This window comes from Molothrus ater, chromosome 22, assembly GCF_012460135.2.
Source record: "Molothrus ater isolate BHLD 08-10-18 breed brown headed cowbird chromosome 22, BPBGC_Mater_1.1, whole genome shotgun sequence".
Classification (NCBI taxonomy): domain Eukaryota; kingdom Metazoa; phylum Chordata; class Aves; order Passeriformes; family Icteridae; genus Molothrus; species Molothrus ater.
The window spans coordinates 7,317,187-7,344,936 of NC_050499.2; the positions used below are offsets into that span (position 1 = coordinate 7,317,187).

The 27,750-nt window shown below is 55.7% G+C and overlaps 1 protein-coding gene across 1 annotated transcript in view; it reads left to right on the forward strand.

Annotated features, from left to right (window-relative positions):
• DSCAML1 (DS cell adhesion molecule like 1) overlaps nucleotides 1-27,488 on the forward strand; it is a 99,918-nt gene extending 72,430 nt beyond the window's left edge. The window contains 29 exon segments of the mRNA XM_036397512.1: nucleotides 85-360; nucleotides 860-1,156; nucleotides 3,073-3,345; nucleotides 6,318-6,596; nucleotides 6,798-6,917; nucleotides 7,055-7,231; nucleotides 11,633-11,832; nucleotides 12,110-12,206; nucleotides 12,318-12,446; nucleotides 12,826-12,993; nucleotides 13,151-13,221; nucleotides 14,088-14,328; nucleotides 15,220-15,366; nucleotides 15,441-15,596; nucleotides 16,137-16,276; nucleotides 17,490-17,643; nucleotides 17,853-17,884; nucleotides 17,886-17,971; nucleotides 18,061-18,224; nucleotides 18,414-18,512; nucleotides 20,174-20,362; nucleotides 21,014-21,301; nucleotides 21,388-21,543; nucleotides 21,663-21,693; nucleotides 22,010-22,128; nucleotides 22,233-22,385; nucleotides 22,576-22,770; nucleotides 23,255-23,566; nucleotides 26,617-27,488. Coding sequence (XP_036253405.1) covers nucleotides 85-360; nucleotides 860-1,156; nucleotides 3,073-3,345; nucleotides 6,318-6,596; nucleotides 6,798-6,917; nucleotides 7,055-7,231; nucleotides 11,633-11,832; nucleotides 12,110-12,206; nucleotides 12,318-12,446; nucleotides 12,826-12,993; nucleotides 13,151-13,221; nucleotides 14,088-14,328; nucleotides 15,220-15,366; nucleotides 15,441-15,596; nucleotides 16,137-16,276; nucleotides 17,490-17,643; nucleotides 17,853-17,884; nucleotides 17,886-17,971; nucleotides 18,061-18,224; nucleotides 18,414-18,512; nucleotides 20,174-20,362; nucleotides 21,014-21,301; nucleotides 21,388-21,543; nucleotides 21,663-21,693; nucleotides 22,010-22,128; nucleotides 22,233-22,385; nucleotides 22,576-22,770; nucleotides 23,255-23,566; nucleotides 26,617-27,074 — 5,207 coding nt within the window. The 3' untranslated portion in view covers nucleotides 27,075-27,488.
• Nucleotides 27,489-27,750: the final 262 nt, after the last annotated feature.

Below are 27,750 nucleotides of genomic sequence, written 5' to 3' on the forward strand. Positions count from 1 at the left end.
CTGCCGGGGCAGGAGGAGTGGAGAGCGCTCAGCGGGGATGAGCCGCCTCCCGCGGCACTGCCAACGCCTCTCCCTCTCTCACAGACCCTCTGCGTGTGACCCTCACACCAAAGAAGCTCAAAACGGGCATCGGCAGCACCGTCATCCTGTCTTGTGCCCTCAGCGGGTCCCCCGAGTACGTCATCCGCTGGTACCGCAACACGGACCTGGTGGTGGTGGATGACTACATCTCCATCCGGGGCATCAGCAACGAGACCCTCCTCATCACGGCCGCCCAGAAGAGCCACTCCGGCGCCTACCAGTGCTTCGCCACCCGCAAGTCCCAGACGGCACAGGACTTCTCCATCATCACGCTGGAGGGTGAGCTGGCTTCCCGGGCTGGGGACTCCTTCCTCTGCCCCTCTCTGAGGGGATGCTTTGTGCATGGCTGGGGGGCAGGGAGACCCATAGGGGTGGGGGTCCTGAGGCTGCTGCCAGCCTGTTCCTGGGCCCTGTGTGCTGTCTGCAGGGGCAAGGCATGGCTGGGACAGGGAAGGACCAAAATAAGTATTGACTTGCCATCCCCAGCCCCTGGGCAGCCCATTCACTAGGCAGCCCTCCCTGATCCAGCCCACCGAGTGTTTGGATAAGGGATGGGCTCTGCTGAGGGAGGTGTCCCCTCAAGCTGGCATCTGTGTCCCCTCGCCCCTGTCTGCATCTCCCTGCCACAGGGACACCGGCACAGCCATGCACGTGTCACCAGCGGGGCTCCTGTCCCGGCTGAACCTGGGGTGGGAGCTCAGTGCCATCCTGCTGGCGGGTGACTGCTGCTGCCCGTGGCTGCCGCTCCCTGACCCCCGTCCCGCTGGGTGCCCCCCAGATGGGACCCCCCGCATCGTCTCCTCCTTCAGCGAGAAGGTGGTCAACCCCGGGGAGCAGTTCTCCCTGATGTGTGCCGCCAAGGGGGCCCCGCCACCCACCGTCACCTGGGCGCTGGACGACGAGCCCATCCCGCGGGACAGCGGGCACCGCTCCAACCAGTACACCATGTCTGATGGCACCACCGTCAGCCACATGAACGTCAGCAGCCCGCAGATCAAGGACGGCGGCGTGTACCGGTGCACCGCGCGGAACTCGGTGGGCAGCGCCGAATACCAAGCGCGAATAAACGTAAGAGGTGCCTGTCTACTTTTAAATATCAGAATAGGACTTTTACTGGGCTTTTTTTTTGGTTTTGGTTCTTCTGTTCCCCAGCTGATCGCTCCTCCTCGCCTCTCCCTCTTCTTCCCCTGGCTACCCCAGCCTCACCCCCTGAGCCCTGTCACACTCCTCGCACGCCTGCAGGGTTGAGCTTCTCTGATGCCTAAAGCAGGGAGTTTAACAAAGTGGGAAGCGATTCCAGAGGCTTGGAGAGCTGAGGCTTGGCTTTGCAGAGTCAAAGGGCAGCACTGTCCACACTGGGGTCCACTCTCACTCTGCCAAACCCTGCCTTGGGGTCTGCCAGGGTGGGCAGGCACCCCTTGAGGGACCCCACCATGGAGAAGGAGGTGGCAGGCCCAGAAGTGTCCTAGGTCCCCTGTGCTGCCCCCATTCCCTACTGGAGCCCCACTCCTTGGCAGCCACCGCGCCCGGTGGCACCAGGATCTCCATGACAAACGATGATGAGGCAGCACGTGAAATCGTGGAAAATGAGCTTTGATTTGTCATGTCTGTATTTTCTTTGTCTGCTAAAAGCCATGGCTGCGTTAATCACCGTGTTATTACGGCTGCAGCGCGCTGCTCGGTGTGTTCCAGGGAGTGCTCTCAGGCACGGGGTATGCTGTAAGCCCCTGCCCATTAATAATCCCCAATTAAAGCTCCCAGGCTTACAGGTGGGAGCGAGACAAGATAAGGGAGCGTTTGTTTGTCTGCTGAGAATGAGGGTTGAAGGGCTGTGTTTGTCTGTGTCTCAGGTTTGAAATGGATCTAGTGGCTTTTTGGCTGGGATCCCAGGAGAGTCGGAATTTTGCTGCCGTTTACTGCTGAATTTGGAGGAAGTTCATCCCTCAGCCAGGAGAAGCCAGAGCAGCGTTTTCAATGAGGATGTTCCCTTGTCTCCCTTTTTCCCCTCTCTCAGCTCTTGATGGGCTGTCAGTAGATAAGATTCGGGTTTCTTTTTCAGTGGCACAGAGCATGTCCCTCAAACAGGCCCAAGACATGGCTACAGAGCCAGATGCTAATTCCTTTCTTCCTGCTCCTTCTCTTAACGCGTCCTAGAATGAAAAACACTGTCCATCAGCTGATCCTGAGTGCCTGTTAAGCTGTTATCTTGCTACACCCTCAGGATGAGGAGTCAAGACAGGGTTAATCTTTAGATTACTTCGCTATTTTATGCAGCGACTGGGAGAACAATGTAATTATTGATGCATGAAACCTCTCGTTTAAAGGCTCACCTGCAGCATTCTCCCAGTCCTCAGGCAGCTCCAAAGCCAGACAGAGACTGGTGGCTGTCTGGCTTTTCAGTGACGCGCAGGTTGGCAGTGGGGGGCACAGAAAGGTGGGGTTCAAGGAGGTGAAGCGTTTTTGCCAGTGGAAGTCAGGTTCCCACAGCAGCTCTTGCCAAGGATGTTTGGCACAATGCAGGCAGCTTCCTCCTGGGAGAGGCAGAGGCAGGCTGTGATGGTGGGGGAGCTCTCCCCATCTCTCCCGTATCTCTGGTGCTCAGAGGAGCCAGGTGGAGGCACCCTGGGCAGGCACAGTGCCCAGAGCAGAGAACAGACACCACCCGACCACCCGCAGTGGGCAGCAGTGGTGTGTGTGGGCTCAGCTCCCCCAGCACTGCGGTGGCATTGCTGTTTGAAGTGTGGCTGTGTCCCAGGAGCACAGCCCTGTTGGTAGGTGAGGGAGAGCAGCTGTAGCTGGAGGCTGCAGCCAAGAGCAGCTGCCCCCACACAAGCTGAGAGGAGCCTGTGCTGCCTCCTCACCCAAACCAGGGCGCCCTGGTCACCTCCTCTGCCTGTGGAGCTCGCTCTGGAATAGCAGCAGATGTGCACGCAAGCAAATGGCCCTTCGGAATTAACCTAGCCTGCCTCTTCCTTCCTCCCCAATATGTAGGTCCCCCGAGCATCCGTGCCATGAAGAACATAACAGCGGTCGCGGGTAGGGACACTTTCATCAACTGCAGGGTCATCGGGTACCCCTATTACTCCATCAAGTGGTACAAGGACTCCCTGCTGCTGCCCGATAACCACCGCCAAGTGGTCTTTGAGAACGGCACGCTGAAGCTGATGGATGTGCAGAAAGGCATGGATGAAGGAGAGTATCTGTGCAGCGTGCTGATCCAGCCCCAGCTCTCCATCAGCCAGAGCGTCCACGTCACCGTCAAAGGTGAGAGAGAGGCAGGGGATGCTTCCCCTGGGTGGCAGGGAGAGCTCATCCAGGTTGGTTTTGGGGTCTCCCACAGTGGGATGGAGGCAGAGGAGCGCCTGCATGGCGAGGTGGCGGCTGTGCTCTGTAGTCACCAGGTGTGGCAGCTCAGTCCTCGGGAGCTGGCTGGGCTACCTGGTCCTGCCAGCTGCCAGCACTGCCCCGAGCCACGCCGTATCCATTTCCCCTTACAAGTGATGGAGCAAGGATTTATGGTGTAAACACAACGTATTAAAACATCTAACCTTTGCTTGGATCACCTTCACCGATGTTTTTCTGTGTGTGCTAGCTTTTAAAAAAATCATACTCTCGGTCTTCCGAGCGCACAGAACATCTTAAAAGCTTCTCCAGGCCATCAATTATTCAGCCCCATTGAGGGAGCTATCAGTCCTAATGAATTGAGCCGGATGCATTCCCTCCCAGTGACTGGCTGAGATTGTGCTGGGAGCTCCCGGATCTCCCCTCCTCGGGAGTTGCGGGGTCGGCTCCGCCCGTCGCCGGCCCGGTGTTGGCAGTAAATCATTCAGACAAACACGGCGGCGCTGGGGACAGAGCCGGCCAATTGTCATCCTGCCTCTCACCCAGCGGGGATTCGTGCGCTGGATTTACTCTGATCCCCCTCCCTCCCCTCCCAGCCACCATTTTCTTATTAGGAGTCAGGTTAGCGAGAGAGAGAGCATCAAGCTGATTAGAGATGCTACCACTTGATTAGCTAATGCTCTTCTCGCAGGCTTCCAAAGGGGAGAGGAGGCTGTGGGTAACCTGTCTGAGGGGGTGCAGGGAGGTCTTCTTGCCCCTGGGGTCTGCAGGGCTTGGCCAGCCCTGCTTTTCTCACCTCACATAAATCCCTGCCCATGTGGAGCCCCAGGGCTTGGAAAGAGGCCAGAGATGTTGGTTTTGTCTTGGGACAGGCAGGGCTGATGTGGGGACATCATCTCATGGTGTTTGTGAGCTCTTAAATAATGGCATTCGCTGGGAGGTGCCCTCAGAGGGTGCAGGATGCTGAAGTTCAGCTGAGGATTTGTGTATCCTGGGAAGGAACTGCTGCTGAACCCTTCCCAGAGTGGATTTACTGCCTCGATTAGTGGCTGGTGACGGGCTGAGGAAGGTGAGCAGGCTGCAGCACGGGCCAGACGTCTTCATTCCCCTGCGGGAGATTTACACCCAGCCCTGCTGGCTGAATTCCTCATTTCCTCTGGCCCCTGGATAAAAGGCCTGTGGAAAAGAATAGCAAAGGCCCTAGCAGAGAGTCAGGGAGTGAATAAACATAACTGTGTAGCACAAGGAGCACCATAAAGCTTTTACAGCCCCAAGTGCCTGGTGACCACGTGAAATGCCACCAGTGAGTTGCGCAGCTCTTTCCAATCTCACAGTAAAAGCTCTGCAGTTCCCTCTGGCACTGCTCCCCCCAGGAACGGGGATGTGCAGCCCTGCTCATGAGGCCCCATCCCCACCTCGTGCTGAGGGAAGCTCCTGCCCAGGTGTAGCTGCTGCTGCTTGGCCAGGGACCCCCAGGATCCCAGTTTCAAACCTCCCTGCTCCACAGGGCTTTGCTGATCGGGGGTGCTGCTGGGGGTTCTTCCCTGCACTTCCCCAGCAGCACAATCCAAAATCCAGCCTCCTCCAAGGTGCCCCTGACAGCTCCTTCTTCCTGCAGACATCTTTGAAGGTTTGAATTAATCCCCTGTGTGTTGGTGCCGTCCTGGGGCTCCCACACAGCGCGGCTCAGGTGGCTGCAGTTTTGGGGAGCGCAGGGCTGACACAGTGCCAGGGCACTGTGGGGTGATGCTTTGCCCTACAGGAAGGCAGAGGCTGCTCACGGGGCCACCTCTGCATTGGAGCTGCTGGGATGGGCTCTGTGGTGGCACCGTGGGCAGGGTGCTCCAGGCTGCGGGCAAGCGAGGGCCTGGAAGCTCTGGAGAAAGGAGAATGGCAGTGGGAAGAGGTCTGGGAAGGACAGGGGAGTTGTGAGCTCTGTTTGCGGAAAGCTGGAGCAGGGAGAGCGGCTGGAGGGGCGTGTTTGGAGAGGCGTGGTCCACAAGCCCATCCCCGCTCTGCAATAGACTGCAGTGCATTCCCAATTAATTATTCATTAATTATGGAAAACAGGCAGCACCGGCTCCATGGCTCTGGCAGCTCGAGCCACGTTGCTGTCACAGGCAGAGGGACAGGCCAGCCCTGCCTGTACCTGCCTGCCCCATGGCAGTGGCTCCCACCTGGGGGACACTGACAGCCCCTGCTTGCCGTGCTCTGGACCAGGCAGCGCTACCTGAGTGACAGGACGGGCACAGGGGGGAGGTGGGAGCCCAGGGAAGACCACGGGGGTCCAGGGAACTGCCCCTGTGCCTGCACGGGAGGGCAGCTCCCTGCTGCCGAAGGGACAATTGGCAGGCTGCTAATTTAATTATGGAGACTGCAGAACGAGGATCTCATCTACCAGGTGCTGAGCCTTGTTAAGCTAATTGTCTCCCTCTCTCCTCTTTCTTCCCCCTCCCACATTGCCAGAGATGCTGCTGCAGTTGCCTAATTAAGTTATCAGAAAGATAATGGCTGGTTCTGAATCCAGCACCTTTAAGGAAAGCATCCATCTAATAAAGGCTTTTCTGGGAGTGGATAAATGCTGAGGTGGAATTTCGGGTGGCACGTGCTGGGGGTGGCTGGGGCTTTCCCCAGTGCAGGGTCAGCGTTTCTCCATCCCACTCTCAGCAGGGTGGCCCTGCCAGGTGGGGGAAATCTTCCTGCTGTTCTCTGCTGGACGGCACCGCCCGCTGTCCCCTGGCCTTGTTCTGGTGGAATCAAAGCCTGTCTTAGTTTCTGAGCTGCTTCTCCTCCCGGGACAGCATCTTCCCCAAGCCCCACTGCAGCCCATCCTCACTCAAGGAAGGCTTTCCTGGGATGGGCTCTCCAGCATCCTCCTCCTCTCCCCTCGACAGTCCCTCCTCTGATCCAGCCCTTCGAGTTCCCGCCAGCCTCCATCGGACAGCTCCTCTACATCCCCTGCGTGGTGTCCTCCGGGGACATGCCCATCCACATCACCTGGAGGAAGGACGGGCACGTCATCCTCTCTGGCTCTGGGGTCACCATCGAGAGCAAGGAGTTCATGAGCTCCCTGCAGATCTCCAGCGTGTCCCTCAAGCACAACGGGAACTACACCTGCATCGCCAGCAACGACGCTGCCACCGTCAGCCGGGAGCGGCAGCTCATCGTGAGGGGTGAGCCTGGAGCCCCCACATCCCACCCGCTGCTGCTGGGAAAGGGAGGGAGGGAGGGCAGCACAGCGGGCAGCAGGGGCGATTTGGCAGGGTGAGGAGCAAGGCTGAGCCACAGCACCCCCGTGCTCACAGGCAGTGGGGAGCTGTAGGGATCTGATGGGATTTTCCTGCAGTGACCGTCCTTCCTCCCAAACTCCGCAGTGCCTCCTCGCTTTGTGGTCCAACCCAACAACCAAGATGGCATTTATGGAAAAGCTGGGGTGCTGAACTGCTCCGTTGATGGGTACCCCCCTCCCAAAGTCATGTGGAAGCACGCTAAAGGTAGGGATGGGTCACAGCATGTGTGGGGATGTCAGTGCACACTGGGGAGAGTCCCTTGGGCATGGCCACCCCAGCTCCAAGCCTGGTGAGAGCTGCTGTGCCTCAGCTGAGCTCTGTGCCTCTGTGTCCCCTCCCAGGAAGTGGCAACCCCCAGCAGTACCACCCCATCCCCCTGACGGGCCGCATCCAGATCCTGCCCAACAGCTCCCTGCTCATCCGCCACGTGCTGGAGGAGGACATCGGCTACTACCTCTGCCAGGCCAGCAACGGCGTGGGCACAGACATCAGCAAGTCCATGTTCCTCACCGTCAAGAGTAGGTACCCAGGGCTGTGCCACGGGGCATCATCAGGGGCACAGGGACCTGCTCCTGGCGGGGTCACAGCCGTGACCCGGGGAGCAGAGCTGGGCACGGTGAGGGTGGCTGTGGGACACGGGGTCACCAGCAGAGCCTGGTCTGGCACAGCCTCCCTCTCTGTTCTGAGGGTTCCAACCACACCAGCCATGCTCCAGCCCCGGCCCCACGCATCCCTACGATCAATGCAGGGCACGGGAGGGCATCGATTCCTCCCCTCCAGGGACCCGCTTCCCTTTTGCTATTAAACACATTTTGTCTTTAATAAAACCAGGCAATCAATCTACATCATCCAGGAGGAAAGGAAATAGCTGGGCTGCTTTGACAGGGATGGGCTGGGAAGTGTTGTTAGACACCGTGTTTGAACTGTGTGTGTTATTGGATTGCTCTCCCGTTGCTATCAGCAGAATGTATAATTGCCAGCTCCCTGTTAGTTATTGGGCTCGTTGCTGCTGGGAGCATTCAAACCTCCACAAGGAGATGGTGGAGGGGGTCCAGAGCAATTACCCTCACTCCTGGTGTCTCCAGGAGGGGCTGGGGTCAGGATTGGGTTCAGGAGGACTAAACTCTGCCTTAACCATGCTGGAAATGAGGCAGTGAGCACACTGTGCCAGAGGGGATGGAGGCTGCTGGTGAAGCCATGGGAGCCACCATCCCCCTGCTTGCCCACTCAGGGTGCTGTGGGCAGAGGGGACGTGCAGCCCACTCTGGTCACCACCAAGCCCTGGCCTCCCCTCCCCAGCCTGCTGCTTTCTTCCCTGACACCAGCAGCTGTTTCTCTCAGGGGCTTCTCCCCTCCCCACGCAGCCTCTGCCTTCCCAGGTTCCCACTCCCCTCGCTGTCAGCTGTTTAATTTATCCCTGCACTGATGAATCAAACCCAGCCACTTCAAACAAGGCACTTCAATGAGTGCAGGTACAAAGTCGAGGCGATTAATCCCGAGTGAGCATGCCAAGTCTGGGAGCCCGGGCTGGTGCCGTGTCCCTGCTAGCTCCTGTAATTGCATCCCAGGACAGGTTGCTTGCTGACTTGAATAGCACATAACCTTATTATGCGAGTGCTTTTGCATCTCCTGGAGCCCTCGGAGCCCTCGCTGCCTTTGAAAAGGTTTGGATGAATAGGTACACCAAGCGCCACAGCCAATTAGGCATTAGATGGGCTCTTTGTTTTGTTTCATTTTGGGGTTTTTGTTTGTTTAGTGAAATGTCAGCCCAATTAAAGGGAGATCAGCACTGGCTTTCCCTGAAAGTCAGGCCACTGCGGACTGAGTTAAATGAGAGTTAATCAGAGCCCAAACAAAGCGTGCTGGCGGTCAGCAGGGGAGAGGGCGGTGCCACAGCCAGCTGGTGTCACACGTGCCCTGCCCTGGCACCACGGCCAGGGGTGAGCTGGGACAGCCAGGTGACACACTGGGCACTGTGTGCCTGAGTTCCCTGGGCTGGGCAGAGCCAGCAGCACCTGGGTGATGCTTTTGTCGGGGGGTGGTGGGTGTGAAAAGCCACCGGATTTGCTTGGGAATGTCACCCACGGGGTTGAGGCTTTCCTGTCCCTGGGTGCCACGGCCCCTGGGCTCCCACAGCATGGCAGCCTGTCCTTCCCTGCCTTGGGAAGGAACTCACCAGCACGCAGAAGGTGAGGAGTGAAAGGTAGGGAGTGCTGGAGTATCCGAGTGTGTGCCCGCGGGCACGGCAGGCTGGGCTGGGCGCAGGTGAGGGGCCCAGCAGTGCGTGATAAATGCCATTTAGCACATGGCTGCACACCTGCCCGGGTGTCAGGAGCGTGTGGGATGGGGACAGTCACATCCCCCGGGCTCCTGCCCGCTGTGCCAGAGCGGCAGCACCCTGGGCACTGGGGAGGGGGCTCCTCTGCCTGCCCCGTGCCAGGGGCCCAGCCAGGGGGCAGGAGAGGGGTCTCTGTCCGTGGTCGTGGCACAGCCCTCTCTGGAAGTTCTCTGCCACACAGCGCGAGCATAACTGATTGCTTCCATGCAATTTGAATTAATCTCATGCTTCAGGTGAAACTCAGCTAATCAGTGTAGAAAGGAAGCTGAGACGGGTGCAATCAAATTAACATCACAGAGCCAGCTCCAAACAAGAAAGAGGGGGGCGAGGGAGGCAGGCACAGCCCTTGTCACCCTTGTCACTGTTCCCATTCAGTTGTCACCGGCGCTCTGCCAAGCGGCTCGTGCCCCAGCCGGGTGTGGGACAGCAGCGTGCTCTGGCTGTTGGCTCCCTTTGTTCCCAGGCTTGTCTCTGCCCAGAGAGGGGGACCAACTCTGGTTGTGGCCTTGTTAACAAGGCTGTGGGCACCAGGAGAGGCTGGGTGGGTGGGGTGTGCCCTGGTGGGCACAGAATGGAGGGCACAGGAGGTGTTGGAGGTGAGCTCTCCTCGAAGGAAGCCTGTCTGCCCAGAGTGAGCTGTGGCTGATGCCACATTATTGATGCCCCCACACCCAGGAAGGGATCACAGACTGGTTAGGAGCAGCCCCCAGCCACCCGTGGAGGTCCCTGCAGCCAGTCCCAAGCAATGTGGATCCTCTGCAAGCTGCAGAGCTGCTGCAGGGCAGGTGTTAGGCACCAGTGCCCAATCTGTGCTATCCTCACAGCTGCTTGGGGTTTTCTGGGGGTTTGTTGTGCTCTTTTCCTGCTCTGGACTACGTGCAGCTCCCGTGGGACCCTGGCAATTGAGAGAAGTTGATATGTTTACATCCAAGGAGCTGCTTTTAATCAAACATCAATAAGTGCATTTCAGTGAAGCAGAGCCTGAAACAGAGCTCCTCTCCCGGGGCCTCTGCTCTCTGCTGGGAAGGGGCCGGTGCAGCCAAGGCTGCTGCAGCCCTGGGGGGCTGTCCTGCCCCTTTGGCCCCATAGCCACACAGCCTCTGCTGCTGCACTGTGCTCCAGCCTGGGCTGATGAGGGCTGAGTGACACATCCCCAGTGTCCCTGTTTGACAAACAGCAGGGTGACCCCTCGATGGTTTTCCATGGCAGGGGACAGTGGGCAGGAGCCTGGCAGGAGCCAGGACTGGGTGCTGAGCCCCTCCTCCAGCTGTGCGTGCCCTTGTGCTGTGCTGGGCAGTCAGCCCTGCCCTGGGGAAAGTGCAAGAGCCCCTGGCTGTCCCTGTGCTCTGTCCTCACCCCATGGAACTGGGACAGGCCTAACCCTAACCCTTCCCAGGCCTGCCTCTGTCCTGGTGCGTCCCTGACCTGGGGCTGAGGCAGGCAGAGGTGTCAGAGCACTGGGGATGGGACAGGGCAGAGTTTGGAGAAGTCTCGGGCTGCTTCTTGTGACCCTTGGTGGCCCAGGCTGCGCTGCCACAACCTCCCTGCTCTTTGCCATCCCCTGCCAGCTCAGGGGTGCCGTGCTCCCCTTGGCACAGGATTGTCACACGGGCACCAAGCTGGGCACTGCAGTGTCCTGCACCCCACAAACTCCAGCAGCTCAGGAGGAAAGGTTTCCTTTGCTGTTAATTGAATTACATTGCCACAGAAAGCCGAGGAGTCGTAGCTCATTAGAGCCTCTTGTGTCCCATTAGAACAGTGTGTGTTGCCTTTGCGGATTGTCATTATCATACATTACTGCAGGACTCAGCACTGCTGTTTGTTTATGCATTACATTTTTTTTCTGCTTCCCCAGCCTGCCCTCGGTCCCCCAGCCCGTTCCTCCTGTGTGCTGCCTGCCACAGCCAGCCCACTGCATGGCACTGGGGTGGCACAAAGAGCTTGGCTCTTGGAGCAGGGAAGAGCCAGGCCAGGGATCAGTACAGCATCCTCACAGCACTGATCAGCCATCCCCATCTGTGCTGCACCCACTGCTCAAGCACCTCTGGGTTCTGCACCCCTGCCAGGTGGTGACCATGGCACAGGGTGTCCCCACTGGCCCCGTTTGTATATTGGGGTGGCTATGGAAAAAACTCATCTCTGGCATCTGCAATGCAAAGGCGGCCTTGCTGGTGGGAAATCACACTCTGTATTCTGCCCAGGTTTATACGAGTGAATTATGCAAATCCGTGATGGAAAACATTCTTCCTCTCATCCTCGGGAGTGTAAAACCTTAGTCAATAATTCATACCCGCACGTCTCAGACTGGAGGCTTTCTCTTCATTATAGTGTGCACTTGGTTATTTGTCTTTCACGTTTTATTGTCTACCCCGGTGTAATGCTATGCATTATAAAATTTATCTGCTTCATTATTTTATGATCCTGAGCTGTATAATGCAGCGCGACGGTTCCGCTCCGGGCTGCGCGGCCGCTCGGTGAGAGCCGCGTCCCCGCCGGCTCCGTGGGCTCTGCGGGGCCCGGCAGCCACAGGTGGCACCTGCCCGTCCCCAGGGCACACGGGTGACACTTTCCCTCCCCGCAGTCCCAGCCATGATCACCTCCCACCCCAACACCACCATCGCCATCAAGGGCCAGACCAAGGAGCTGAACTGCACAGCGCGGGGCGAGCGGCCCATCATCATCCGCTGGGAGAAGGGGGACACCGTCATCGACCCCGACCGCAACATGCGCTACGCCATCACCACCAAGGACAACGGCGACGAGGTCATCTCCACCCTCAAGGTGAGGGCTGGGCGTCCTGCACCTGCCTGGGCTCCCAGGGATCTCGCTGGGTGTGGGAGAGAAGCAGAGAAGGTGCAGGGAGGGTGTGGTGGTCCCCAGGGGATGTCACGGAGCCGGGCACTGTGCTGGGCTCCCTGAGTAGGAAAGCTGAGCCCAGAGGGGTGTTAGGAGTGCAGCTCCAGGGAGTGGCGCTGTGGTGGGAGCAGGCAGGGGAAGGCAGGGCACAGTGCTGGGGCAGCTCAGTCTGAATTGGCTCCTCTCCCTGGAACACTGGCAGCTGAAACCAGCCGACCGTGGGGACTCCGTCTTCTTCTCCTGTCACGCCATCAACTCCTACGGCGAGGACAGAGGCCTGATCCAGCTCACTGTCCAAGGTAATCCATCCCCCCTGCCTGAGCCCTGCGGTGCAAAGCCTTGCCGAGAGGGTCCCCCTGCTCCTGGGGCCTCCTCTGCCTGTTTCCCTAACCTGCCTGCGTGTCCCCAAGAGCCCCCTGACCCGCCGGAGCTGGAGATCCGTGAGGTGAAAGCCCGGAGTATGAATTTGCGGTGGACGCAGCGGTTCGATGGCAACAGCATCATCACTGGCTTTGATATCGAGTACAAGAACAAGTCAGGTAGGTGACAGTGATGTCCCCTCCCCGTGGCACAGTGGGGCTGGGGGCTGGCCTGCACAGGCAGGTGTGGGACTGCCCCAGCGGTGCCTCCAAGGGAATATTCTGCATCCCGGTTCCTTTGATGAAGAAAGGAGAGAGCAGCATTAATGAAATATGGTAATTTCTGTTGGATGGGAGCATTTGAAAGGGAATATTAAAAGAGACAATATTTGCAAAAAGTTGAACCCCAGCGCACAACAGCGAAAGAGAGAAGCAGCACCTCTCCAGGGGTACAAGAGCTGGAGGTGCCTGGGGAGCTCACCGGCTTGATCATGGCCCCCTCAGCACTGCAGGCCCTGCATGGGATTCTGGCTCTGACCCTTCTGCCTCACTCTTCCAGATTCCTGGGATTTTAAGCAGTCTACACGCAACATCTCCCCGACCATCAACCAGGCGAACATCGTGGACCTGCACCCCGCCTCGGTGTACAGCATCCGCATGTACTCCTTCAACAAGATCGGGCGCAGTGAGCCCAGCAAGGAGCTCACCATCAGCACCGAGGAAGCAGGTGCCTCCCTGGGCTCCTGGTGGGGCTGCTGGGGATGCTGGGCAGGGGGAGCATGGGGGCTGAAGCTGGCTGAGGTGCAGCTCTCTGAAGCCAGGGATTTCCTGGTGAGGAGCTCCTGAACCTTCTCAATGTGCTGGTTTGTGTTTGTCTCTCTCAGCTCCCGATGGCCCTCCAATGGATGTCACCTTGCAGCCCATCACATCTCAGAGCATCCAGGTCACCTGGAAGGTGAGTGAGGCTGGGATGCTGTGTGGGTTTTTTTTGGCTATGGGGGCTTGGCAAAATGCTGCCCCAGCTTGTCCTGAGATCCAGCATGTCATCAATGTCACAAGAATCAGGAAGAATTCTCCAAGAAAAAGAAAAACCTGCAGGCTGGGCAAGCAACTCACCTTATTGCTCAGGGCTCTTATCAATCACGTTTTACAACAAGCTCATTATCTCATAGGGTATCCGTGGGGGACCATGGGGCAGAGAGGACAAATATGTAAAAACTCAGGTGCTGGGTTGCAAAGTGTTTGAGCAGAGATCAATAAAACTTAGAATCAGATTTATTTTTCCAAAGCTGCCTAATGAAAGATAGAATTGATTATAAAGTTAGGACTTGGGAATGAACTGCTAAGTCAATAAATTTAGGGTTCCAGCTTCTCCCCCCACCTCCCCTTAAGCATTGAAAAACAGATTAATGAAAAGTAAGATTCACTTGAAAGATAAGTCACTTCGTTTTAGGAGTATTTCAGCAAGATGGATCGCCCAGGCATTGTAACATAAATTTGCAATCAACCCTATTGATTTGTTAATGCTTCAGAGAAATATTGTTAAGATTGATCTCAATCTGGCCTCTCAGGCTGACAGAATTGGGATTTCTCCTGCTCCAGCTGGGGACTGGTGCTGTCCAGGCAGCACTTCCCTCTCTGGTGGCTCTGAGGACCCGCTGGACCTTTTTTATCACTATTTTGCCACTCAGGGAAAAGTGGGGAGGGAAAACAACTTGAAAGCCTTGAGAAAAGCCCCTGGGGAGAGGTGGTTGGGGCACGGAGCCCTGTGAGCCTCCCAGCCCTGTGACACTGCTCCGTCCTGCCCTCACTGTCCCTCAGGCCCCGAAGAAGGAGCTGCAGAACGGGGTGATCCGTGGCTACCAGATCGGCTACCGGGAGAACAGCCCGGGCAGCAACGGGCAGTACAGCATCGTGGAGATGAAGGCCACGGGGGACAGTGAGGTCTACACGCTGGACAACCTCAAGAAGTTTGCGCAGTACGGGGTGGTGGTGCAGGCGTTCAACCGCGCGGGCACGGGGCCCTCGTCCAGCGAGATCAACGCCACCACGCTGGAGGACGGTAAGGATGGCCCAGTGACCAAACCAGGTCCAGGTCCCACCCAGGGCACTCTCAGTTGGTGCCCATGCCATCACACAGGTCTGGGGTGGTGGCTGTGTGTCCCCACATCTCCCTGGGAAGGGACCAGGAGCACAGCACTGTCCGGACGCCCATGGCGCTGGGTTTGTGGCACAGCTAAAGGGTGCAAGGTGGATTTTGGCACTGCTGAAGTGCCAGGCAGGTTTCCACCTGGGACACAGTCACTGATGGCCTCAGTCGTTTTAAAAACAATGAGGAAAAAGTTTTGCAGTGTGTTTGCTCAGCAGTTTTTCATACTTAATTAAGGCTCTCGTTAGCCTGTCAAACCGCGATCGTTTCCTGGCTGCATTAGCACTCCTCCCGGGGTATTCAAGGGCCCCTGTTTTAGCAATAGTGTCTTTTCCATAATTATATTACCTTCATTTTGTTCAAACGGACTATCTGTATTAGTTTATTATACTCCGTCCCTAATTACATGGTGCTTATATTTTTGCACCTAAGTAATATGAAACAATAATCATTTTCAAAGAGGATCGTTACGGTGATGTATTATCATTTAAATGCTCATAAAAATTAGAGTTACCTCTTGCGGGGCAATGGGATCTAATTACCTTGCATCCACTCAGCTCTCCCACTCTCCCCTTGCTGGAAGCATCCTCCCTGTCACCACCAGCACATGGTTCACACCCACCTCACTGGCCTAGAAGGAAAACTGCATGTTGGAGGCAGAGCCCTGCTGGGCAGGACTGGCTGAGGGCTTCCAGCAGCACAGCGGGGTCCGTGTGGGTGCAGTCAGGGTGGCTGTGTGGGACACGGCTCCTTCAGCCTGGCATCTCCATCCTCCTGCTGATTGTCCTCCTCATCCCTCCCCAGTTCCCAGCCAGCCCCCCGAGAACGTGCGAGCCATTTCCATCACCTCGGACGTGGCCGTGATCTCCTGGTCAGAGCCCCCGCGCAGCACCCTCAACGGGGTGCTCAAGGGCTACCGGGTCATCTTCTGGTCCCTCTACATGGACGGAGGTGAGCACACCTATGGGGCAGGTGACATGGGGCACCTGGGGGGCACAGGGGCTGACAGGCCCTGTCTCCTGCAGAGTGGGGTGAGATGCAGAACATCACGACCACGCGGGAGCGAGTGGAGCTGCGGGGCATGGAGAAATTCACCAACTACAGCGTGCAGGTGCTGGCCTACACCCAGGCAGGTGATGGCGTCCGCAGCAGCGTGCTCTACATCCAGACCAAGGAGGACAGTAAGTGGCTCTGCCACCTGCTCGTGCCCAGGGCTGGAGAGGCTGCCGGGGCACAGGAGAAACCCCCCGTGTACAGCCATGAGCAGGGCATTTCCCTTTCCCTTTCTTTCCTTTTCCTTAAGTGCTGATATTTAAATATTTACACCCCGCGTGCCCTACTTTAATGCCATTAGCTCGCTAGCAGAGCATCCCTGGGCCTGTGTCCTAGGAAGTGCCAGATGCTGGGAGGGAGGCGCAGCTGGGCAGGGTACGGCTGACAGATTAAGGAGATGGCCATTAAAAGCCAATCATGATTTCTAAAGCAGAGCTGGGGCTGCAATTAACCCTCCTGCCTCTGGCTCACGCGGGGACCAGAGCCACCCGTGGAGAGGTGTCCTGCAGGCAGACCTGTCCCTGCCTGTGTGTGACACCACCATCGCAGCTGCTTCCCCGGGTGTGGCTGGGATGCCAGCCCCACAGCAGGGTGCTGTCACATCTCCCAGCTGGGCAGAGACCTTGGAGACCTCCTGGCACCAGCTCTGCCACGCTCTCCCTCCTCAGTTCCAGGTCCCCCGGCTGGGATCAAGGCTGTGCCGTCCTCTGCCAGCAGCGTGGTGGTGTCCTGGCTGCCGCCGGCCAAGCCCAACGGCATCATTCGGAAGTACACCATCTTCTGCTCCAGCCCCGGCTCGGGGCAGCCGGTACGGGGGGGCAGCAGGGGCTGGGAATCGCCACAGTGTGCCAGGGAATGCTGGGCTGGCCAAGCAGCAACGGGAGGGAGAGCTGATGCCAGGCAGCAGCCGCAGCAAAGACCTCTTGGGGTGCACTGCGGAATTGTCCAAGGGCATCCATGGGCACTGTGCAGCAGGGATTGGTCCCGTTGTCTCTCCTGTTCCCATTCTCTGGCATCTGCCCTGCTCAGCGCCTGCTCCAGAGGGGGAAACATGCCAGCAGCTGACCAAAAATGAAATAGAAATCCAACCTGGCCCCATCCCTCCTTGCTGAGGGAGAGGTTGATGGGAGGTCTGCAGACTAGTGCTTATCAAAAGCTCCTTCTCAAACTCATTTCACTATCTGAGCCTCTGGTTTCCAGGGCAACATAATCTTTTCATCAAAGCAACTGGTAAAACCGCTGGGATCCGATATTGTTTTCTTGGCATCTTGTCAAAACTGTCATTTGGGTAAAAAAAAAAATTATGTATACTATACAATATTCATATAGGTGTGTCTGCTTTGGGGTACACTCACATCCGTGTCCCTGCAAGGGCACGCGTGTGCTGACAGTGAGCACACAGGCACCTGCCAAGTCATGTTTTAAGAGCCCTATCCTGTGCCAAGGGGGTCGTGGAGCCCATCCCTGCCTGCTGCTGGCATGGTGGCACAGCTGGGTGGCAGTCCTTGCCCTCGTGGCATTTGTGGGGCAGGGTGACTTTGTCCCTGCTGTGATGGGGACAGGCCCTGGTGCTTGCACACAGCCAGCCCTGTCCACAGGGCCACTGCAGGGCTGGGGGAGGTGATGCAGTGACCCCACATGGGTTTTGGGGACCCCCTTTGCCTCTCGTGGGTTTGGGCCATCCCAGCTGGGGTTGGCTCCAGGCTGGCGCTGCTGCAGCTCGGCGGTGCCAGGGCAGAATCCTTTCCCGGGAACAGGGATGCTCAGCCATCTGCTCCTGGGCTGCAGCCTGGCTCCCTGGAGGAATCACGACACCAGCCGGCTCTCCCTGGCATTGAGGGGTGTGAGCGGAGCCGCTGTACTCGGGATAAACCCGCGAGGGGCTGTTGGATCTGGGGTAAACCCGCGAGGGGCTGTGGGGTCTGGGATAAACCCGCGAGGGGCTGTGGGGTCTGTGCCGAGGCCATGGGCCGAGGGTCTCACAGTAGCTTCCCCTTCTCCCGTGTCCCCCCTGCCCGCAGGCTCCCAGCGAGTACGAGACCAGCCCGGACCAGCTCTTCTACCGCATCGCCCACCTGAACCGGGGCCAGCAGTACCTGCTCTGGGTGGCCGCCGTCACCTCCGCCGGCCGCGGCAACATCAGCGAGAAGGTCACCATCGAGCCTGCGGGCAAAGGTACAGCCTGGGGGGCTGCCAGCCTGGGGGACACCCCCGCTGCTGTGTCCTGCCCTGTGGCCTGCAGGGAGTGATGGCTGGGTGACCCCAGGCAGACGAGGGGCAGCACTGGGGTCCCCGGTTTCCTTACACCTTGGGGGGGTCTGTACATCTCAGGGGGTCTGTGCACGGGGCCAGCCCCCCAGGCTGACCTCCTCCTTGCTCCCAAGCCCCTGCCAAGATCATCTCCTTCGGAGGCACCTGTCACCACGCCGTGGATGAAGGACGTGAGGCTGCCGTGCAACTCCGTCGGGGAGCCCGTGCCCGCCATCAAGTGGACCAAGGACAGGTATGGAGGGGGCTGCCAGCCGTGCTGGAGGCTGGTGCCAGCCCTGACTGTGCCACACAGGGCTGATGTGCCCCCTGTCCCCCTGACAGCGAGGACTCTGCCATCCCGGTGACGGTGGACGGGCACCGCCTGATCCAGGCCAACGGGACGCTGGTGCTGCGCTCGGTGAAGGCCGAGGACTCCGGCTACTACACCTGCACTGCCACCAACACCTGGGGCTTCGACACCATCATCATCAACCTGCTGGTGCAAGGTGAGGGCTCCACCTCCGTGCTGCCCTGCACGGACACACCATCCCCACTGCCCAGTGCCCGGGCTCTGTCCTGCACCAGGCGCTCCTGCTGGCCCAGGCATGAGTGCGAGGCCTCCTTGCCAGTTCTGGGGGCACAGTGTGGGGCACTCTGCATGTGTGAGGTGCTCATGGGCTTTCCCTCCTCCCTAGTGCCCCCAGACCAGCCCCGCCTGACCGTCTCCAAGACCTCGGCATCGTCCATCACGCTAGCCTGGATCCCCGGGGACAATGGGGGCAGCTCCATCCGAGGTAGGGCTGCTGTGGGTGATGGAGCTGCTGCCAACAGCTCATCCCAGGACCATGACTGGTTCCATTCTCATGGAACATGTTTGCAGGCACTCTCTGCCACGTTTTTGTATCTGCACCTCAGTTTGCCCCTCTCCAAAATGCCTCAGAAATGCTTCAGAGTAAGGCTGATGCCTCTGAGCTCTTAGCAGGGGCTGCCAGCCCCGATGAGGGGTTTGTCAGGTGTTTTGGACAAGCTGCAGGGACTGATGTAGCTAAAGAAGGGCACATCACTGGGTGCTAAGGTGGTGGTGGCCAGGGCCAGCCCCAGAACTGCTCTGAGTCTCCTGGCATTGGTGCCACTTTGAACCCACCAGAGCAGGAGTTGTCCCACATCCCTGACAGGCTGGGGGCTTTGGGAGGGCTCCAGTAGCATCCCAGCTTTCCCAAGTCTCCTTTCTGCTCTGATTCATCTCATGAATTATAGGTTGAAACAGCTGCGTGCGGAGGGGGGAGCGGGGAGTGAGGAAGGAGACCTCACTTACAATTAATTAAAAGCATGAAAGTAATTACAAGCAAATCTCCCCAGCCAGCAGCCTTTCACTCCAGCGGACTCTGTTGATAAATTTGGTTATAATTGGATTAGAAATATTAAAAACACACCGCATGTACAAAATAAATAAATAAGCAGTGGCAGGCACCAGGGTGGGTGGTGTGGGGGTGTCAGGGCTGGTGTTGCCACTGCTGGCAATCATATGCCCATGGCTTTGGGAAGCTCCTGGTGTCACCATCCACAGGGAATCCTTGGTGGTGGGAAGGTGTGAGCAGTGTCCCCACTGCTCTGCCCGAGCTGGGTGTTCACAGAGCTCCTTCACCTGACCCCTCTGGCATTGCCACGGTGGTACCCGGGTGGTGTTGGCACCGGGGCCATCCTGCCAGCCCTGCCTTGTGCAGCTCATCATGCACACAGCAAGGCAGGAAGCCTACTCTTGCCTGCTATTTTTATCTGAGAATTGGCCAAATATCCTGCAGAAATAGCCAAACCTATCAGTGCAGCAGGAAAGTTTGGGCAGCACAGCCGGGGCAGCAGGGATGTGCTGTCCCAAGATGCCCCAATGCCCTTGGGGCTGTCCCTGTGTCCCCTGCTCTCCCAGGAAGCCCAGACCAGCCATCTCCAGGTGCCTTGTTGATGGCAGCGTAACAGGTTTGCTCATCTAGGACACAGTGTGCTTCCTAATACTCCTCATCACGGGAGAGGGGGCGGTCTGCAGTGACAGAAGCAACTTCCCTGCAGCCTCCCGAGGGAGCTGCTTAATTCCGGCTTTCCCTTTATAGCCTCGCACCAGTCAATCACAGCATGTGCTCCCCTGTGGAAATGAGCAGCGGGGTTATCCTGGGCATGCTGGGGGCAGGCAAGGTGTGACCAGGGGTGCTGGCAGAGCTCTCAGGAGGTTCTGGGTGTGCCCATGCTGCTCTTGTCCGTGGCTCCTGCCTGGCTCTGTGTGGTGGGCACATCAGGCAGGTTCCACCACTGCTCGTGAGTGCAGAATAGTGCAGGAATTGGTGTGTGATGGGTGCCCTGGCACTGCAAGGCTGTGCTGGACGTGGGCACAGGCCTTGTGCCAGCCATAACCCCTTTCCCCTCACCCATGTGCCCAGAGGTGACCCCCTCCTTGCTCCCACAGGCTTCGTGCTCCAGTACTCGGTGGACAACAGCGAGGAGTGGAAGGACGTGTTCATCAGCTCCTCGGAGCGCTCCTTCAAGCTGGAGAGCCTCAAGTGTGGCACGTGGTACAAGGTGAAGCTGGCGGCCAAGAACAGCGTCGGCGCCGGCCGCATCAGCGAGATCATCGAGGCCAAGACCCACGGCAGAGGTGAGCCTGGCCCCTGGTGTCCCTGCCCCACCACGGGGGTCCCCTCCCCACCCTCCTGACAGCTCCTGTCCCACAGAGCCTATCGCCGGCCGGGGTCTGTGTACAAATCACAAACAGGACAGGACTGCTGTGGAACGTGCCTTGAGCTGTTTTATTTTCCAGTATCAGTCTCATTACATGGTTATGACAATGGGAAGATGCCACCAGCTCACATCCCAGGCAGCAGACTAAGAATTTAATGTTACAACTTACTTTATAAGTTTTTTGACCAATCACACAAAGCAAAAGCACATTGACAGTAGTTCTATCCAATCACCATAAGCACAGGTACCTTTGGTTAAACAATGCTTGCTTATTTCGAATACAATACCTACTTGCAAGCCTTAAAACACAATGCACAGAGCTCCATTATTAAGCTTCAAACTTCCTAATATATTGCTAGATAAACTTTTCTGTAGCTTAGAGAGTTATTCTAGACAAGCATTAATACACAGACCATTGTTCTATTTGTCCTTGCTTTTCTACTTTTTAAATAATTTTTCTGCTGACAAATCTCATGGCTGCTGCTTAGCTCTAATCACAGTTCTGCTGTCTCTGGGGCCTGCCTTTTGCAGCTTTCCCAAAACCCTCTGATTTTGTGGATTCCCACAGAGCCCTCCTTCAGCAAGGACCAGCACCTCTTCACCCACATCAACTCCACGCACGCCAGGCTGAACCTGCAGGGCTGGAGCAGCGGGGGCTGCCCCATCACCGCCATCGTCCTGGAGTACCGGCCCAAGGGCAACTGGGTGTGGCAGAGCCTCCGCACCAACAGCTCCAGCGAGGTGTTCCTGACCGAGCTGCGCGAGGCCACCTGGTACGAGCTGCGCATGAAGGCCTGCAACAGCGCCGGCTGCGGCAACGAGACCGCGCAGTTCGCCACGCTGGACTACGACGGCAGTGAGTGGGGACACGGGCTGGGGGATTGGCACCGGAGAGGGGGGTCCTGGCATGCTGAGTGCCCACCCGCCCCTGCTCTGCCCTAGGCACCATCCCCCCAATCAAGTCTGCCCAAGGGGAAGGGGATGATGTGAAGAAGCTCTTCACCATCGCCTGCCCCGTGATCCTGGCCACGCTGGGAGTGGCCCTGCTCTTCATCATCCGCAAGAAGAGGAAGGAGAAGCGGCTGAAGAGGCTTCGAGGTGAGATGGGATTCAGAGGCACAGCACACGGGACCCCAGGTTCTGTTCCTGTGCCGCCTCATTGTGCCCTAAACTGCTCCCTTACAAAAAATGTCTTGGTTTTTGTGTCTCCTGCACAGATGCAAAGAGTTTGGCAGAAATGCTGATCAGGTGAGTCTCACATCTGCCTGTGGCTGGGACTGGGTGGGCAGGCAGGGAATAGGGGGTGGTCATGGCTGCTTTAAAGCCCAAGTACAGCCCTCACTCAGTTTCAGACCTTCTCAGGCTCACACCAGCGAAGGTTATGGCAGTGACTCTGTGGCGCAGCAGCCCCGTCCTGCCTGCCCGAGGGTCCACACTGGAGCTTGCCTGGGCAGAGCTGAGCCCCGGGTGGGCTGGCTGGTGGCAATCCCCAGCCCGTGGCAGGCTGGAGCCACCGGGGCTCTGTCCGGTAATGGGCGGGTCTGCGTCCCCTCTCACCTCACAGCAAGAATAACCGCAGCTTTGACACGCCGGTGAAGGGGCCCCCGCAGGGCCCCCGCCTGCACATCGACATCCCGCGGGTGCAGCTCCTCATCGAGGACAAGGAGGGCATCAAGCAGCTGGGTAAGCACAGGCAAAGCTCCCATCCCCTGCTGCCCCAGAGTGCTGGGGCCCCATGGATGGACTGTGGGCCGGGGAGAGGTCTGAGCTCCAGCTCCCTCCCACAGGGGATGACAAAGCCACGATCCCGGTGACCGACACGGAGTTCAGCCAGGCAGTGAACCCCCAGAGCTTCTGCACAGGCGTCTCTCTGCATCACCCAGCCCTGATCCAGAACACAGGGCCCCTCATCGACATGTCTGACATCCGCCCTGGCACCAGTGAGTGTGTGGGGCTGGGCTGGCTGTGCTGGGGCTGTGCACACAGGGCAGGGCTGGGGGAATGTCCTCCAGCACTGACTGTGCCCAAAAGCAGCTGCTGGGGAGGCAGAAGGGGTAGGCTGTGCTCCAGGGAGAGGGAAGGGTGTGAGTGGAAGGGACTCACCGTGACTCTGCCACCTTTGTGCCATAGACCCTGTGTCGAGGAAGAGTGTGAAGTCTGCGCACAGCACCCGTAACCGGTACTCCAGCCAGTGGACACTCACCAAGTGCCAGGCGTCCACCCCTGCACGGACCCTCACCTCGGACTGGAGGACAGTGGGCTCCCAGCATGGCATCACAGTCACTGAGAGTGACAGCTACAGTGCCAGCCTCTCGCAGGACACAGGTATGCAGGGCCACTGCCTCCCTGGCAGCAATCTGCTGCTTTGGGGCGCACAGAGAGCCCAAACTCTGAGCTCAGGGTGACTGCATGTCGTGGTTTGAGAGGAAGTTTTCTGGGATGTGAAGTGGTCAGACCTTCTTCTCATGGAGGCACGGGCATTGTGCCAGCGTCAAACCATGACACTGCAGAACTCATCAGTGGGATTGTGGAGCCATGACTCGGTGGCTCTGAGCAGCCAGGGCCTTGCCGAGCTGTGGGGACAGACAGAGTCATTAAAAACCAAAGTGGTTTGGGTTGGAAGGGACCTCATTGCTCATCTTGTTTCACCCTTCCACTAGACCAGGTTGCTCCGTGTCCCATCCACCCTGCCCTTGAAGGTGGCCAGGTGTATCCCAGCAGGGACAGCCTGGGCATTCCCATGATGTGTACAAAGCTGTTCCCGTGCCAGGGAGAGCTCTCAGGTGGGTGACGCATCCTCTCCCCACAGACAAGGGGCGGAACAGCATGGTGTCCACGGAGAGCGCCTCGTCCACCTACGAGGAGCTGGCGCGCGCCTACGAGCATGCCAAGCTGGAGGAGCAGCTGCAGCACGCCAAGTTCGAGATCACCGAGTGCTTCATCTCCGACAGCTCCTCGGACCAGATGACCACGGGCACCACGGACAACGCCGACAGCATGACCTCCATGAGCACCCCGTCCGAGCCCGGCATCTGCCGCTTCACCGCCTCCCCGCCCAAGCCCCAGGACAGCGAGCGGGGCAAGGGCGTGGCCGTGCCCATCCCACACCGCGCCAGCAAGAGTAGGTTCCCAGGGGCTCTCTGGGGGTCCTGCCCTTCCTCAGCACCCCAGAGCTTCCCAAAATCCTTAGGAGACTTTCCCATCCTGTATTCCTTTGCATTCTTGGTATTTCTCCCCAGGCTGTAATGTTCTTTCTCTGCTGATTGATGTTGTTCCCCATTTCTTGGTATTTCACCCTTTCCTTGGCATTCCATCCGTTCCTTGGTATTCCACCCAATCTTTGGTACTTTATTGCCCAGCTCCTTGGTATTTCTCCCCATTCTTTAGTATTCCTTCCCATACCTTAGTATTTTCCTCCTGTATTTCACTGTTCCTTCCCATTTTTCAGTATTCCTTCCTATTTCATAGCATTCCTTACTGTTCTTTCCACATCCCTCGATATTTCCTCATGGTTTTTTTTAATTATTCCTTCCCATTTTTAGTATCCCTGGCTATTCTTTACTGTTCCTTCCCATTCTTTAGGATTCCTTCCTGTTTGTTGGCATCTTACTGTTCTTTCCTCATTCATTGATATTTTTAATGGGTTTTTTAGTGTTGTTTTCCATTCTTTAGTGTTCCATCCCATTTTTCAGTATCCCTGGCTATTCTTTACTCTTCCTTCATACCCTCCTTAATATTCATGATCATTTTTTAATATCCATCAGTATTCCTTGTTATTCACCCCCCATTTTTCAGCACTGTCCCAGACCCTCAGTACATGCCCAATTTTTTTGTGTTCTCAGTATTTCCCTGCCTTGTTTTTAGTATTTTTCAGTGTGTATCAGTATTTTTCCCCTTGCTTTAGTGTTCATCAGTATTCCTTTGTATTCCTCAGTATTTCTCCCCTATCCTTAGTGCTAGAACCCTGACAATCTCCCACCCCCATGAGTTTTATTACCTCAAAATAGAACAACACCTGGAAGATGTATAAAAAATACATAGGTAGGAATTGATAGTTAATTTATTTACTGATTATATAACACACAATATAATGGGATCATCTTTCTCCTCAAATTAGACCACATATTTTATGGCATAGTTTAAGTAGCACAGAGTGTATGAGGTATAACACTGTTGTAACCTTAAAGAAAAGGAATTTACAGAAGCTATAATAAAGCATACAAGTTTTAAGGCAATAGTGCTATAATAAAACCAATATAACACCTGCAAGAGACAATATCATAATGCAGGGCTTCATATATATAAAAATAATGCATAATATATATATTATATAATATATTTTTATATATTTAACTATATATTTTTATATGTTTATTTGGAAATACATACATTTATATAAAATAAATTTATGCATAAATTTTTATATTCTTAGTATAGATTTTCTATATTGATATATAAATTTCTATATTTCATATAACAATTTCTATATTTCCATACAAAAATTTATACATTTATATATAGATTTATGTATACTTATATGTAAGTTTTTTATATATTTATATATAGATTAATGTACATATCTACATAGAAAAGTTTTTCTATTTTATTATAGAAATTTATATGTATTTATATAAAGATTTATATACATTTTATATAAAGAATATTTATTATATATTTTTATTTATAATATTTATTTTATTATATATAATATTTATTTTTATATAAATAATGTTTATATTTTAATATAAAATTTTTATACAAATACATAACCATAACTCCTAAAATTAAGGTACTAATACATATAATCCCATATCTATATGTGCTGTATCCTATATTAACACCACAGATCCTGCAATCCATTCTCTCCTCATCCTGTGATGAGAGGAACGTGCCCTTGCAGCACACACTGCACAATATATACAATTAAAGGAGTAATGCTCTATGCCTAGAGGTGTTATATATTGCAAATATAAAAGGCAAACTAATAACAGGCCTTTATATCTATGGACATATAAATCCTTAAATTAAGGCCCTACAGCTGGAGGTGATGCTGTAGAACACAAAGGGAGCAGTAATAGAACAGAAATAAAACCCTCTAACACTGATAACAGCCAATATAACAACACAGGTTATCCATACATGGACATAAAACCCCTAAATTAGGGCACTAACTATAGATGATGCCATTACACAGCACAGCAGCGGCTGTGGTTTATGGCAGCACAGCCCCTCACCTTGGCAGAGTAAAGCTGGGTGTGGGACACACCACATCCCTCTACTGGGTGCTGGTGCAGGTGGGACACAGAGCACAAGGAGCATTTCTGTCCTTTACAGAACGGGGACTGTGCCTGTCCTGTGTCAGAACTTCAGCATCACGTTGTATTATTATTATAATAATGCGCTACACTGTACATTCAGCATTACTCACATTTTAACATCACTGTACATTCAGCATTATAATTAGCACTGTTACATCACGATACATTACAGGACACTGTGTACAGCATTGAGCACTAGAGCTTGACACATCCCAGGCGTTGCATTGCATGGAGTGGGACAATTTTGGGATGATCATATGACACATTCTTTATAGCACAGCGCGTTCTCTATGGCACAACACATTCTCCCTCTACAGCAGGACCTGTTCTGTGTAGCACAACACATTCTCGGTAGAACACTTTCTCTAGCCCAAGGCATTCTCTGTAGCACAGAGGTTCTCCATAGCACAGGCTCTCTGTAGCCCAACACATTTTCAATAGAACACGCTCTTTGTAGCCCAACACATTTTCAATAGAACACGTTCTTTGTAGCTCAACACATTCTCTGCAGCACAGGTTCTCCATAGAACATGTTCTCCATAGCCCAACGCATTCTCCGTAGCCCAACGTGTTCTCCACAGCACAGGTTCTCCGTAGTCGAATGTGTTCTCCATAGTCCAATGCCCAATTTTTTTGTTCCCCGTAGTCCAATGTGTTCTCCATAGCCCAACGTGTTCTCCGTAGTCCAACATGTTCTCCACAGTCCAATGCATTCTCCATAGTCCAACGTGTTCTCCACAGCCCAGATCATTCTCCACAGCACATGTTCTCCGTACCCAATGCCAACACATCCAGAGGGTGGGGTCCATAGGGTCCCTCCAGAGCCTTACCTTGCCCGCTCTTCCCTTGGCAGGTGACTACTGCAACCTCCCGCTGTACGTCAAGTCGGAGGCCTTCTTCCGCAAGCCCGACGCGCACGAGCCGTGCCCGGTGGTGCCGCCGCGGGAAGCCTCCATCCGCAACCTGGCACGGGCGTACCACGCGCAGGCCCGGCACATGACGCTGGAGCCCGGCGCCAAGCCCCTGGGGCTGCCTCCCCCGGCCTCCGCCGCAACCACCTTACCTCAGAGGACTCTCCCCATGCCCGGCCCGGCCGGCCCCGCGCCTGCACCTGCTGCCAGCGCCGCCCCGGCTCCCCCCGTGCCCGCCGAGCCCCCCGTGCCCGCCGGTGCCGCCGCCGAGGCGCGGGTGCCCACGCACTCCAAAGTGGGGGGCTCCAGGGACTCGCTGCTGGAGATGAGCACGTCGGGGGTAGGCAGGTCTCAAAAACAGGGCGCCGGAGCCTACTCCAAGTCCTACACGCTGGTGTAGGGCCAACGCCGGATGCTGCTCGTTTCCCCGCGCCGTTTATATTTAATTAACAAACTTGTACATAACGGACTCTTTTGTATAAATGAAGCTATTTTCTTCTTCTCCGAACAGAAAAAGAAACCAGGGCACAAAGAATTTGATGTTACAGATTTAAAAATATAATATATATGTAAACATATATATATATTTCACATCATTTTGAAAGGGGCACAAGGAAAGACTCAGCGACTTTTTTTTTTTTTCTTTCCCTGATCTTGTCGGTGGTTTTAAAAAAGGAACGTCTCCGAGACATTGCATGCTATTTTACTGTTCTGAAAACAGCAGGAGTTGCTTCAATTTGCAAATGCTTATGTGTTAATACCTTTTTCTATGAAAAAAAACCCAGCGCTGTGTGCAATAAAGGTTATGTTTATATGTGGGGCGTTTGTGAAGTGAGCAGGGAATCAGGCAGAGCAGGACTGGGGCAGGACAGGGCAGGAAGATGGAGAGGGACAGCTCAGGGCAGCCAAAGCACAGAAATACCAAGAGAAGGGGTTGAATATTAAAGAATAATAAGGCAATTATCCACCTGCAGAGCTGTGGGGCAGCAGGAGGGTCAGGAACTGCAGCAAGGTCCTGGGAATGGTTCCATGGAGCAGGACAGACCAGAGTGTGCCACAGCACTGAGAGAGCAGTA